A 14,880-nucleotide genomic window follows, 5' to 3' on the forward strand; every position below is an offset into this window, starting at 1 on the left:
TACCACAAATAATAAAAACAAATATCATGCCTTATTTCAGACTTGAACCAAGAACAGAGGTAAATCCAATTTATAAAAAAATATATATTTCCAGATGATTATGAGAAGGTGCAATTGAGCTCAATACGAAAGGGTGTGAATTTTATGTCATATCTGTTTAATTGACATTTACATTTACATTTGAGGCATTTCGCAGATCATGTAACCATCAATGAAGTAATCAGTTCTGGCTCACTCATCATTTCTTCTAATTCTCTAAAAAAGGAAGGTCTTAAGCTGCTGTTTAAAAATACTCGGCAACTGAGCTGTTCTGACCTCAAGGGGAAGTTCGTTCCACCAACGAGGGGCTAAGAGAGAGAAGAGTCTAGATGAGTTACTTCCTTGTACCTTCAGAGATGGAGGGACCAGGCGAGCGGTACTGGAGGGTTGGAGAATGCAAGGTGCAGCATGAGGTATAATGAGGTGATGACGCTACCCCATGTTTGGATTTGTATGCCAGCATCAGTATTTTGAGTCGGATGCAGGCAGCAACTAAGAGCCTGTGGAGGGAGTGTAGCAGTGCGGTGGTGCGGGACAATTTTGGATGGTTGGTCGGATGGCACTCAGAGGTTGACCTGCTAGAAGGGAGTTCCAGTAATCTAGTCATGAGATTACTAGGGACTGAACGAGTATCTGGGAGGCCTGTGTTGAAAGGTAATGGCAAGTCTGTCTGATATTGTAGAGAAGGAATCTACACGATGTGGGTCAAGAAGGAGAGTTGGTTGTCTATAGTTACTCCAAGGTGGCGGGCAATTGCAGAAGGAGATGTACAGTGGCATGTACATCTGATGAAGGAAAAGAGAAGATGAGTTGCGTGTTGTCAGCATAGCAGTAGGATAACCCATGTGAGGAAATTACCTCACCAAGTGATCTCATGTGGAGGGAGAAAAGGAGAGGACCAAGTACTGTGTCCTGAGAGATGCCAGTGGAGAGGCTGCATGAGGCACACCTGGATCCTACCATGTCACTTGGTAAGACCACTCATCAAGGTAGGAAACAAACCACTGCCATGCTGAGCCCTGAATTGAGAAGAATAAGAACATGTGTGAGTTTTGCTTATCTGGCCACATGTAGCTTCCCAGAAACAGACAGGAGGTGTAGTCTCAGTAGAAGGACCTGCTCTGAAGCCAGACTGGTTGGGATCCAGGATGTTGTTCTGACACAGATTAAGTGATAGCTGATTTTAGACACAGCACTCAAGAACTTTAAAAAGAAATGAGAGAAGAGACACTGGTCGGTAGTTGTTGGTATCTGCAGGATCAGTGGTGGGTTTCTTTAGGATAGGAAGAATCCTGGCTGTTTTAAAGGCAGTTGGCACCATGGCCAGCTGTAATTATGATGATTATAGGAATTAAGGGGATGAGGTCTGGGGAGACCTTATTTAGAGCATTGTGGTGGGGATTGTTGCCGCTATTGATCAAGGAACAAAACGTGGAGAAGAAGGCAAGACTATTGGAGTTTGTCTAATGGAAGGTTGAAGTCACTATGAGAGTTAGAGGGGTGTCTATGGAAAAATTGCTGATTAGAGTGTCCAATTCCTCAACAAAGGTTCCATCTGGCCCAGGAAGGCGATATATGACGATGAGAAGGATGTTCATCAAAAAAGAAACTGAGACTGCATGGAACTCAAAGGAAGGAAGAGGTAATGGAAGATGAAGAGAAGGTACAAGGTTTGGATCAAAGGGTTGCTGCTTAGTGACCTTCACTATAAATCAGTAGGCCAAGCCCCCTAATTCACACCTCAGAGGAAGCCAAAACTATCACTGATTGACCAACTGAGCAAGACTACACTTGATAATACAGCACAACATACATTCTACCTTTGATATACGCCACACAATTGTTAGTCCTACACAATCCTACAATTGAGCTTCGAAACAGACAATAAACAAAGTCTAGATTCCTACCTTTTCAGAAGAGACAAATACAAAAGATGGACTTGAAGCACCAAGGCTTCGATGCATCCAAAAACATTTAGGAAAATTAAGGACTTTTTTAACATGATGAAGCAAGAAGTAATTTAGATATTTGAAATATTACAAAATGTCAGTGAAGAGGCAAAATCCACACACACAAAGTCTGATCCCAGATTCCACTGGCTTGGTTGGTGTGAGGCCACTATGTGGCCAAGTGGTAAAATCAAAATTACTAGTATGTATTGATGTATGACTTTGGTTTCTTTACAGATGAACGCCAGTGTATGCAATAAAAGGTAAAGCATCCATATTCAAATACCACACATTTAGCATTTAAGCAGTTTGTCTGATGATAGCTAAAACATGATGGCGAGAAAGGAACAGACAAAATCCCAGCTTTGATTTTTTCTTCCAGACCCAGGTAATGATCAAAACAAAGCCCTCAAGAAAAAATTGGCAGGTTTTCACTTAATAAGGAGAGAAAGATCCATCACCATCCTCGAGAAGATGCAGAAGACCACTCAGAAGATGAGTGGGATGCTAAGAGTGCTGGAAGGAGTGTGTGTTCAAGGGTTTTGAAGGGGGAGTGTTATATTTAGATTTTTTATATAGAGACAGCTGTGTCTTTGCCTTAACAGATCCGTACATTGTTAAATCCAGAGGCAATAATTGGATATAAATATTACTTTTTTTTATCCTATAGATGTACTGTAAACATACTTCTTGTTATCCATATAAGAAAGAGTTGTTGTGCTTCAATTTAGGACGCCTGCTCTTTCATGCACACCTACTTCCACACACTTGGAGTGAAGAAACAGCAGGTGTGAAAAAACCACAGCTGATCTAAGAACAGATATGCTAATGTTGAGGTCTGTAAGAGACCAAGAAACAACAGGCTACTGCACACCCACGCACACACACTATGAATACAGGTTAATACAGATGTGTGTTTGTCTGTGTATGTGTGTGAGTGTGTGGATGTGCACGCACGACAGGGAGTCTAACAAGTACAATCATTCCTCTAGTGTAAATGAGGTATGGAAGAGACACAAACTGCAAACTCCCCACTGGAGACAAGAGCTCTGAATAATTTATCATCTCTTTTTCAGGGAACAAGATGGGTGGAAATTAATAAGCATGAAATGTCACATTTTTGACACAACAAATGTTTATGGGACTTTTATTTCGACATATTGCTAAGAGCAAATAAGGCATAAATGAGCATTAGACCAAACATTAACATTAACATTAGTTCTGAGCAAAATCCTCGCTAAAATTTTAGCTGTTGTTCTCACGTCCCAGCAGGTCCTGTCTGCTTTGCTGGTCACTGACCATTGCATGATTGCACCCGTTACTCATGCAGGTTTATTCAGCAGAGCACAGAGCAGCGCGGCACACACCAGTGACACCTCTAATATTAGAAGCCTGAAGCAAGAACAAGCAAAGGAGGAGGCCTGAACCAATGGTGGATGAAACCAACACCCGCATGCAAGCAAAGGAAATGGAAGCAAAAGCAAAAAAAGAGCCATCATGAAATTGATAGACCAGCCACTTTATTAAAGACACTGTAGCTACAACTTATATTTATGGAGATATGGAGTTGTTTTTAGTCACAACACACAGTGAAATGTCTCCTGAACTGCATTTATTGGACTGTGCAATTTTAACTATGCCCAGCTTAATTTGTTTATATGCACTTAAATCATGTAATTTAAGATAAAGGTTAAAAGCAAAGTATGAAGTTTCATTACTTCAATTTAGACTAATTAAAGAAAATTCTTTCATCAATGGTCCATTTTTCACCTGTCCAAGCACAACATATTTGAGGTGGTGGTTCTAACCATTGATGAAAGGTAGCAGATGGGCTGCACCTTTAAAGTTGGCTTATGATGTATCTAATAAAGTGGCCATGTGGTTACATGTTATCGCCTTAATAAAGATGATGAGGGTTGGGCTCTGGGTCAAGGCATGCTGAATGTGGGTATTATGAAGCGATGCTTGCCTTTTTGAGCTCCCGCTCTACCTATCCTGATGGACAGCTCCTCTGCATCAGTGGGCGGGGCCATCCAGTTCACCTCCTCCTCCTTAGCCATTTTAGAGTCATGTGGGAGGGCCAGTGCAACCTGAGGTGCTGCAGCTACTCCCTGCAAGGCAAACCAGATTAAATTCAGAAAAAAATGGAAACATTAGTTACTGCACCCTTTTCCCAGCAGATTGGATGCAAAACAATAACACACACCCATTTACTCATGGGGTTTATAGTGCATCTTGCATTATGATAAAGCACTAAAACAAAATTATACCACAAACAATACTCCTGTTCACAGAGTTTCCTTTGGGTTTTTTTTTTTTAAGAGGAGGACAACCGGTGAAACCACTGGCTCTGAAGAATAAATGGCCTGTGTTGTGTTGAAACTATGAGGAAATACACAAATCCCAAAATCCATACAATGCATCTTTTGATGTTGAGAGGTGGGATTATGTGCTTTGCAGAGCCATACATTGTGTCCAACAATCATAGATCTGATCTGGTTCTATCCAAGGTATGCATTGCATGCATAATATGACCTGGGCAACTATGGCACATTATTGGTGTAATTGGGGCCTGAACAGCTCTCTCCCTTAAAAAGTGATACTGAAAAATAATCAATAATCACGTCACCATCCCCTAATTAATCACCATGGAAAGAGTGCAAGCACAGTGCATGCATGTAAGATTGGTTAAACAAAAAAGTATAAAAATGCTAGAGCATTGTGGTCTGGCTGTGTAAATGTCCAAAGGGATTAACAAAAACATGTTCGTTAAGATAGTTTAGCGTGCGTATGTTATGAAAGAAAGAAATGAGGTAATCCCCCCGCAGCCATAGCTGTAATTTGTTCTTTAGTGAGTCATGCACTGTTAGGAACCAAGCCTCCAGCCCGAAAGCCACGAAGCAGCGTTTCCTTTAACCCGTCCATACATCCAACATCCATATTCATTTCATTTTCCATTATTAACCTCTTCAAGACGGCCATCAAAGCAATTAGAGAGAAGCACACAAATGTGTAACACGGCATTAGCCTGAAAGCTTCTGAGCAGATGTGCTGGCATAATTGAGTGGGGTCGAAAAAAGGCATCTTGAATGAAAATAAATAAATAACAAATACACTACCTGCAGCCATTTTCTGCACAGGGAGCAGTTTGTTTCTTATGTGGGTTAAGAAGGCATTAAATAGTTCAGAGCTAGAGTTTTCTGCGTCCTTAAAATCCTCAGCGTATTTAAAATCTATATTAATTTCTCAGCATCCAATCAAAATCCAAAAAGGCTTGGTAAATAAAGATAAAGAAGTAAGTAATTGGTGGAAATTAAGTTAATTTAGCTGTAGAACATCTGTTGTTTTCGCACCGACACAGACATCTGGGGTCTGGAACCCTGGTCCTGGAGGCACCAGCCCTGCCCAGCCTAGTTTCTTCTATGTTCAACTCAAAAATGCACAGGATGAACTCAACTTTAAGACACATTGAAGTCATGCTGCACACCATATGGGCATGTGGTGCATTGACAAGAGTGGGTTTAAATCATCCAAAATTTGGAAGTAGGGTGTGTCAAGAGTCATCAATCATGCCTAGAGGCTCCTCCCTCTTGGAAAATGTAAAATTCAACTTGTGGGTTTCAGAAATGGCTACACACCCACAAAAATTGCTGGGTGGTTAGGTAGTTTCTCTGCCTGAAAGATACAAATAACTACCAACTAGCTGGCCTTTATATACATGCTGTGACATAGTAGCAGTAAAACTATGGCCCACTATCTCAAAAAAAATTTGGCAATTCATATAAAAATAAAATAAAACATGCTAACATTCATCCCGTAAGGGTGGTGCTGCCATCGCCTGCAAAAAAACAAAGACTGGGCTTCTAACATCTCGTGTCTGTAGAGGGTTTTATTCAACATCAAAACACGTATCTCTAACCCGTCGGTGGAGACTACGCAAACAACATTTACAGTCACGTTCATAGCCTGCAAAACTTACAGGTGGCTCACAAGTAAGTTTTTTGACATGACTTGAGTACATTGAGGTTTACAGACCAACTGAAAAATACATGTGGCTTCAATAAACCATGAGGAACGGTTTTGGAAAATACATGAGTTTTTTTTTTTTCCCCCTCCTGATACAAGACAGCCTTCTAATGGCAATGGTAGTAGGAGACATTCAGTCATGTAATATTTAGTCTGGGTGTTGAGTTTATGAAGCCATTTTTGGACAGACAGGATTCCAATTCAGTACCTCCACAGGAACAGATTCACTCTAGATCCACCATCTCCCTAGGAACTAGTAAATAATTAATCTAGATTCTTCTCTGTCTTTGCCAAAAGGTGTTGGAATGAATTTACAATAGATGTTCGAACAGCTGGGTCAGCATAGATCTTAAAACGCAAGATGAAAACCTTCATTTTTAGAAAACACCTTGATTGAAAGGGCCTCTTATGTATATTTAGATGGCTAGCTATTAAACTAATGGCGTTTACAGATCGGTCCTAGTGAACCAAATGAAGGAGTTCAGTGACGAATTCTTGTGCCGAAGATGCATGTAGGTGCTGCCAAAACGAGTGCCAAAGAAAAATTCACACCTGTCAAAATTTAATTGAAAGTCCTGAGAATCTGAGAAAAAAAAAACAGCAGTGTACAACATTGGGACACTGGACTGCTTCTGGAATGCAACATCTGGTTCGCTCTTATTCGCTATTTAAGATGTTTTCCTCTAGATAACAGTGAAAGTCTAGATGAAATTTTTCCACAGAGGGTTGGGAAAAAATTGACCAGTCAAAAGCCAGGAGCCAATTATCCTCCAGTGCAGAGTCATTCTTAAACCACTCAAAGCACCATTAAAGCAAGAAATGCTGTCCACTGTGATTGGTATTGATTGGTAATGTATTGATCAAAGGCTTGATATCGGTTCTTGGTAAGAAGCTGTATGCTAATAGTGCCTTCAGATGGAGCCGTGACCCATAACATGAATAGATGTCTAATCCAGTAATATTATACACAGAGGTTCCGAGAAGATCCACAGAGCTTCTGAGAAGATCGCTGTCACGCTGGGCTTCAATGGACCATGGCCTTGCTGCCCCTTCCTAGCAATTGCTAAAGCTTTCACATTTAATCCTATCTTGCTCTGGACAACCATAACCTATATTTAGTGAAAGTAAGTCACTTTGGATAAGACTGGCAAATTATGGACTGAAGGAAAATGTGATTACAGGATCCGGCAGGGGAGTAGACATTTCGTTGCCTTGGAAAAGAATTTCATGTTCAGTGCATTAAAATTCATTCCGAATGCTTTCAAATTCCAGGAATCTGTACAATAGGCAGCACCTTGTCGTCATTTGGTAAATAGATTTTGTTAACCCTTTCACTACTATGGAAAAAACACTAGTCCTAAGAGCACTTTGCGTAATTAATGTGACTTTGCGAAGTTCAGTCACATACTTTGCAATCCACTACTTGCTATGTTCTGTATGTTGTGCATGTTGTCCACTTCCACAAATTAATTTATTCTAATAGTTTAGTCCACCCACAGTAACAAATGTACACAGTCTGCCTAAACATGTAACTGTAAAAAGAATTACGGCACAGGCAGTAAATTTCATTGTAATAATAATTAGTAACGTGGTTGCTATTGCTTTGGCTGACTTGAGTGTTTTGGGGGGGGTGTTTGCAACTGTGTCAGCATGTTGAAGGGGTGCGCTTTAATTGGATAAGTGTGTCAGACACAGGCCAAGGAGAAAGCAATTCAAATAACCGTAAATTATGCCTCATTTAATGACAAGGGAGTTGTGCCCTGTTATCACGATTCGGGACACTTTGTGCTCTCTACAGCTGAGAGAGTATTTTACGACTCCTTCTCGACATGACATGATTTACATGGCACCTGATATCCTAATTGCCATGCCACCTTCCGTGCGGAATGATTAAATTAGGTCCTCCGCAATGATTAAATATTTAGAGACAGCCTTCCAGCCACTTCATATGACTTCAACTGTCAGTTGCCAGAAGCAATAAATCCTGACATGCCATTAAATAAATAAATAAATAAATAAATAAATGCACATTTTTTTGCGTTGATACGGAGGCCGCAATTTTTCTGAAGGCTCCTGGCGATGGTGGCTGTTTGTGTAGGGTGATTGAAGGTGATAACTTCAAGACCCACTGACCACAGAGATGTGGAGATTAAGCGTGCCGGAGCACCACTGATGTGCTTTCGGTGCTCACAGATCCTATATTTGCTCTGCTGCAACCAATCTGAGGGCCACTTTGTGGGGGATTGAAATGCTAGAGTGTTCACATTTAACCTGAGGCTGTCAAGTCCCAGAGCCCCTTCAAGTCCCTCCTGAAAAAGGCCGTTCTGTGAGGAGTAAATCATAGGAATAATGCCACATTTAACATTATTCAACATATTCACACTTACATTTATAGATACATACCAGTGCTCCGTGCTTTAATCACGGTTAATCGCATTAGTGTCTGTAATCAATTCTGCATTGTTGAGCACAACATTCAGTAGTAAACTAAAAATTCTTTCTTTCTCTCTATTTTCATTGTAACAATGAAACGTTGAAGCGTTAAATGTTTAAGTGCAATTTTCCAGTACAGGAAAAAAAAAAAAAAAACCAATATCTCTATAAAAGGAAATTAAAATAAGCACCAAAACTGCCCATAACAGTTTTGTCAGTGATAGATACATCATAAATATTGCACCGTTTCCCTGACCATCTTAACATAGAAGGTTCCTGTCACCTGTAGATGTAGGAAAAACTTTAGACTTTCTAAATAAAAATAATAAATGCAAAAAAAAAAAAACCTGTGTTAAGGGATGATTAAAATAATTGTTGACATGAATTCAATATGCAATATTGCCTGGACAGAGGTTCAGAGGTGATATCTATAATTTAGCAAACAAATTATGATATAAGGGATTTTAAGGAGCAGTAGCCTACTCTACTTCATTTGGTGCCCCTCTGTCCCTTATTTACTTCTGCAAACCGTATTCAGACTCAGTCATCCATCACACATAATGAGGTCCACCATTGGGAGGCATGTGGAGCATTACATGTGCACGTGAGTGATGTGAGAATGTGTGTGCGTGTGTGTAAGAGTATACGAGAAAGAAAGCCTGGTCTCCCGTAAGAGCTCACCTCCAGCTCTGCTGCTACTTCATCCTCAAGTCTCGTATTCATAGATGCCCTGATGCGCACTGTTCTGCAATAAACCGGCATAAGTAACACCCTGAACAGCTTCTCAACAAGTGAGCACCATGGAGAATCGCTCCTGCTGAAGACCTGTGGCACTCATCAAAAATATACAAGTCGAGGGAAATATAAACACGGACAAAAAGGGTCTGAGGGTACGGATAAAAGCCCAGTTTTTAACATAAATGTCTAATACAGAAACTTCTGGTAAGATCCATAGCACATCTATTTACAGACTATGTAAACACATAAAGCATGTATACAGTACAGACCAAATTTACATTGACCATTTACATTGGTAAATGTGTTCATTCATAGATTTGATGCCTTTGGTGAGAATCTGCCAACGTAAATGAATGAGAAGATGTGTTTAAACATTTAGCCTGTACTGTACATAAAGGCTGCTTGTCACGTAAATGTGTGTATAAGTCAAGAAAGTCTGAACAATCCGAGGGAACCCAGAGTGTCCCTTGCTGAGCTTTGGTTCCTCTCGAGGTTTCTGCATTTTTCAGGGAGTCTTTCCTTGGCCACCAAATTCTCCAGAGCATCTCTGCAGTGTGATAGAAGTACCTCACAACTTACAGGACTTAAAAGGACCTGCTTACAAGGATCTGTCCACACCGCAACCAGTTAGGATTGTTTTGGTGGTTAAGTTATTATTTCCATTTCTGATTACACTGCCAGTTAAATGTACATTACCAGTCAAAAGTTTTTATTTATGGGTCGTGCAATTTTTTACATTACAGAACAGAAAATGAAGAGACGGGACTATGAAATAACAAAAAACAAAAAAACAAAAAGAAAACTAACATTTGTGGCTCTCCAAGAGGGGTTGTTTTCCAACAGTCCTGAAGGTTTATGATGAACACTTTTTTTCTATTCACTCATGTTAATAAGCGTCTCATTGAGCCTTCAATCCTATGGAACATCTGTGGAAGGAGCTGAAATGTACAATCTTGAGAAGGCATCCATCAAACCTGAGAAAAGTGGAGCCATTTGATCATGAAGAGTGGATCATTGAGAGTTACAGGGTCATCGCTTGGTTGCACCGATTGCCTCAAGAGGTTGTGCAAAAAAATATTAAGTTAGGGATACCATCATTTTTGTCCTGGTCTATTAGTTCTTTAATATAATTCTGTTGAACCACAATTCAAAATCATTGTCTGGTTTTCATTTGTTAATTTTCAGTGATTATTGAGGGTTTTTCTGTAAAGGACAATTGTGTTCGCCTGCATATGTTAGTTGCCTGAAATGTGTTTCTGATGCCTCACACAGGCATCATCGAAGGCTTATACTCCATTCAGACCATCTAAGCATCTACCCGGCCTATGCACAAGGCAAGGCCTGTCTAGACTGTTCATATGGTGGAAGAACACCATCAGAGCAGTTCCATCAGTCCATCACCCCTTTGAAAATCTCTTGAAGACTTACGTCTTCAGAGAGAATCTCCTTTTCCCAAGCTTCTAAAATTTTTATGTCCACGTCATTGCTCTCCTTCTTTCACATCCCTTTTTAAAAAGGTCCACAGACTTCTCACTGAGCAGTGGAAATACTTCAGTGGCTCTGTTTTTTACCTTGTTTTTTATGGTTACAATCACTACCTTGAGGAAAAGAAAACTTCAGGAGAAGGTTCGAGAGGTGTTTTGCATGCCCCTTTCTGCTTCACTTTCAACTTGCTGCTCGGTCTCTGCAGTGGAAAAGAAGTCAAACTGCACAATGATCCTCAGCCGCACTTTGCCAAAGTTTACTACACTTTTTCTCGGCAAATTACAAAGCGCTCTGTGTGTGTGTGAAGTGAGTGAGAGAAAGTATAGATAAAGACAGTGCGAGAGTGAGAGAGACAGGGTTTATATCCATGTCTGGCCGCTGGTGCATCCATTCATCGCAGAAGCCTTTTTCCCAAAATGAGATGATAAATAATTCAGAGATCCCGTCTCCAGCGGGGAGTTTGCAGTTTGTTCCTCTTCTGAGTTTTGTTACTACCAGGGGAGCCATTGTACTCCTTTCCAGGAACACACATATACAAATGTACCCACAATTCTACATCAGCCTGCTGGCTGTTTTGCTTACATACTCACGAGGTTCTAGATTAGCCTTTTTGACAGACGCACACACATTCTTCAAACAGGCCATGTGACGGTGTGACAAATTCTAGCCCACAGACAGGCCTAGTCACAGTGAGATGTGACCCAGTTTTGTTCATGCAGGTAGGGTGTGTGTGGGTGTGCCTTGGTCCCTCTCTACAGAAGATGATGGCAGCATGATAGATAAATAAGCACACTTCATCAGGAAATGCACAGCTGCCAAGGCCTCTGGAGGAGCCTGGAGGATTGGAGGATGCAGGGATGAGGGAAGTGTCATGAGGGAGTCTGCTAAAGTCTGGAATGACAACAGTCTTACAATTCATTAGCCATTTAAAGTCTATACTGACATACTGCATAAACTTAAATAAACGTGAATCACAACTTAATATCTTAATGTTTCCAACAAAACGATTAATTTGATGTAAGAATAATGTGTTTAATTTGGATTCTTTTGATCAATTTATGATCAAATCATTTGTTAAAATCAAGCTAAAATAAGTTAATATGTATGGTTTGAAATAGGTGTGTCTTGACAAGAGTCACAATACAACACATATCATGATAAACAGGTCAGTTTTACAATAATATATTCACTGAAAATGTAAAAACAGAGCTGAAATACAAGACGCTGTGATCAGATATTGGGGCAGTGGGTGGCCTAGCAGTTAAGGAAGCGGCCCCATAATCAGAAGGTTGCCGGTTTGAATCCCGATCTGCCAAGGTGCCACTGAGCAAACCACCGTCCCCACACACTGCTCCCCGGGCGCCTGTCATGGCTGCCCACTGCTCACTAAGGGTGATGGTTAAATGCAGAGGACACATTTCACTGCGTGCACCGTGTGCTGTGCTGCTGTGTATCACAATGACAATCACTTCACTTTATTATTACTTTTGTCATATTTTGCAATTTCACTCCAAGCAAGTAATTCAAAGAATTCAAAGTACCCAGCTATACAGCACCATCTACAAGAGAGGAGGTTGTAGTCGTATGCTGATTCTCGTCTCTGCTGACCTCACTAAAGAAAAAGCTTGACCCACCCGCAACCCACAATATCACCATGTAAAATATCGCGATATATTGCTGTATCAATACTTTCTAACACCCCTAGATTGAAACAATGCAAAGGAATTCGTAAATTCAATAAATTTCCTTTCAGTGTAACATTTATTCCACATAAGAATGTAGTAAGTAAAAACATTTCTTGCTCATTTTGAAGCTGGTGGTGCATGAATTTAACATAGAGAGCTGTCTATGGTGCTGACCTACTGAACGCAATCTGTATGAGTTTCTTAATAAAACTCCTGAGGTCTTGTTCACATGGATTTCTGGACCAGCCATTTTAATGCCGTTTGTGCCGTCAGGTGAGTGCAGACTGAAGATCGAGCATTCATTGGAAAAAAAATCAAAGCATCCACACAGGCATTTAGCACAGACGTTTGGTCGGCGGATGGTGCCAAATAAATGCTGCAAGAACAAGAAATGCTTTTTCTTGCTGTCAATTTCTGCCTAAATCCCAAACGTTAAACAGCAACAAGCATTATACAGCATTAATTGAACACCAGTGAAATGGCATTTGAATGCAGTTACAAAACATCTATGGCATTCAGAGTGCATTCATTCGAACACCCATGTGCTTGAGGCCTAAATAAAGCGTGCAACATATTAATAAACTTATTTTCACTCAATAAAAAACAACATATTCAGAAAACAATAGTTGTGTGAAACATAACCCTTCATCAATATCTTCATTGAGAAGCTCATTCGCAATTTCCACATTATGCATGTATGTGAAATTATCTTCATGTATTAAAATAAATGAAAGCTGCCTGACTAAACTATTGCAAGAAACTGCACTGATTTGCACACATTTTTTTTTCTATTTACCTGGAAATAAGTCTGATTGTCAGGAGTGTGTGGGAATGCACAGTGGCAGACATGCAAATTGAATAGAAACAGGTTAACTGGGAAAATTCACAATGCATGGGGAATGCATGGGATGGAAGCAGGGAAAAGTCAGTGGAGACTCCCACTAGGTCAGGTTGCTTGGAACCGTCCTATGATTCTGCTGCAGGTGTGTGAGGGAACCTGGACCTGCTCGGGCAATGGGTGTGCTTGTGTCTCACTGTGAAGCTGTCAGGGGTTGTGGGGCAGACCGGAGAGAGACGTCATGACGAGTCTTTGCCGCAAGGCGGTCATCCAGGGGATTATCCAAAGGTCATGTGCAGAAGGAGTCAGGTGCGTAAGATCTTCCATATAACACAGCAGAAGCATAGTGTGCAGACACAACTAGGAACAAGTCAAGGACCTTGTTCCCATACTTTTATGGTTGCCTGGTTACTTTGTTTTTGTGAGGGTATGAGATTTTCTGCAGTTTGGAGGTTGGCGGCATGACACTGATGGATGTTTTAATTTAACTTAATTTAAAATAAATGACTATATCACCAATAAATTATCTAGTCTCTTATTCGATGACTAGATCATCTCACTGTCACCCCATGTTTGAGCCTCTTTCCCACACTTTTTCAAATGTTGTGGCAAATATAATAAAGCAATATACTTATAAGGCTACCACAACGGAAAGAAAACATTTTTTTTTTGTGCTCCTGATGAACATTAGCACCAGTCAAAACCAGTTTCTTGGTATCAGAAGATATCACGGCCACCAGTATATGTGTACTGAGCCCATGAGCTTGATGGCCCTCTATCAGAGCATTTGTTCCATCACTCTGTTGGTTAAGAGGAAATTGTCTGGCTGCTCCATTCTGTTCTGAAATGCCACTGGATGTTTGGTCTTTATTGCATGGGCTGTAGGTCCTCCACAGACACATTTGTTCTTGAAATGATGAGGTGGCTCTCCTCCGGGCCTCTTTTTTCTCTGTGTGGCACCAAACCAGGGAACAAAAGTGACACCAGTGATCAAACAAGAGAGAAAAGATTGCTAAAAACTGATAATTCTGTTTGTACGCTGTGGGTAGAAGCTGATGCACGACTGTGAACAATGCAACAAGTGCTGTTGTCAGCCTTCTTCTTGCTAAGCAACTACAACCCTCTGTCGAACTGCATTGAACTATGTTAAATTACAAATAGAGTTTTTGATTATATGTCTACAATGATTTACAGACCTCTGCTGTGACGAAAATTGAACGCCTGGCCCCTGGAGGATTATGTTAATGTGTGTACACTGCCTTTTAGCTTCATAGTGCTGACAGATCTTCAAGCTAGAGGCAAACACATGTGGCAGTAGGCGAGAACACAAAGTGGAAACACTACTATCATCAGGCACAAGAATGTGTTCAGTGGTAGGCAGCGGTCTCAGTCCTAGTCTACACGGTCTGAGGAAGTCTTTCATACTCAAGGCCATTTGGCTTTATAACTCCATCCAGCAGCGGAGGAAGCTAAAAAACCTGTTCCTGGACTTTAAGTTACTGGCCATATTAGTATCCTATTCTATGTTAACCCGTGTGTATATCGGTTCTACTCTATCCAGATTCATTACATTATATCTACAGCTGTAAAATCTTACAAACACAGAAATTTCCTACACTACCAGTCAAATGTAGTAAGTGGTGGTAGTAGCCTAGTGGGTAACACACTCGCCTATGAACCAGAAGAC

General features: G+C 40.7%; 1 protein-coding gene across 5 annotated transcripts in view; it reads right to left on the minus strand.

Moving 5' to 3' along the window:
- Nucleotides 1-14,880, minus strand: part of slc39a11 (solute carrier family 39, member 11) — a 173,042-nt gene that overhangs the window by 108,021 nt on the left and 50,141 nt on the right. For 4 of the 5 annotated variants that reach the window (XM_028970551.1, XM_028970546.1, XM_028970549.1 and 1 more), the window contains exon 5: nucleotides 3,958-4,099. In XM_028970551.1, coding sequence (XP_028826384.1) covers nucleotides 3,958-4,099 — 142 coding nt within the window. The remainder of the gene's footprint in view (nucleotides 1-3,957; nucleotides 4,100-14,880) is intronic. The other variant, XM_028970548.1, reaches the window with a different exon arrangement.

The sequence above is a fragment of the Denticeps clupeoides genome, chromosome 2 (genome assembly GCF_900700375.1).
Source record: "Denticeps clupeoides chromosome 2, fDenClu1.1, whole genome shotgun sequence".
Classification (NCBI taxonomy): Eukaryota; Metazoa; Chordata; class Actinopteri; order Clupeiformes; family Denticipitidae; genus Denticeps; species Denticeps clupeoides.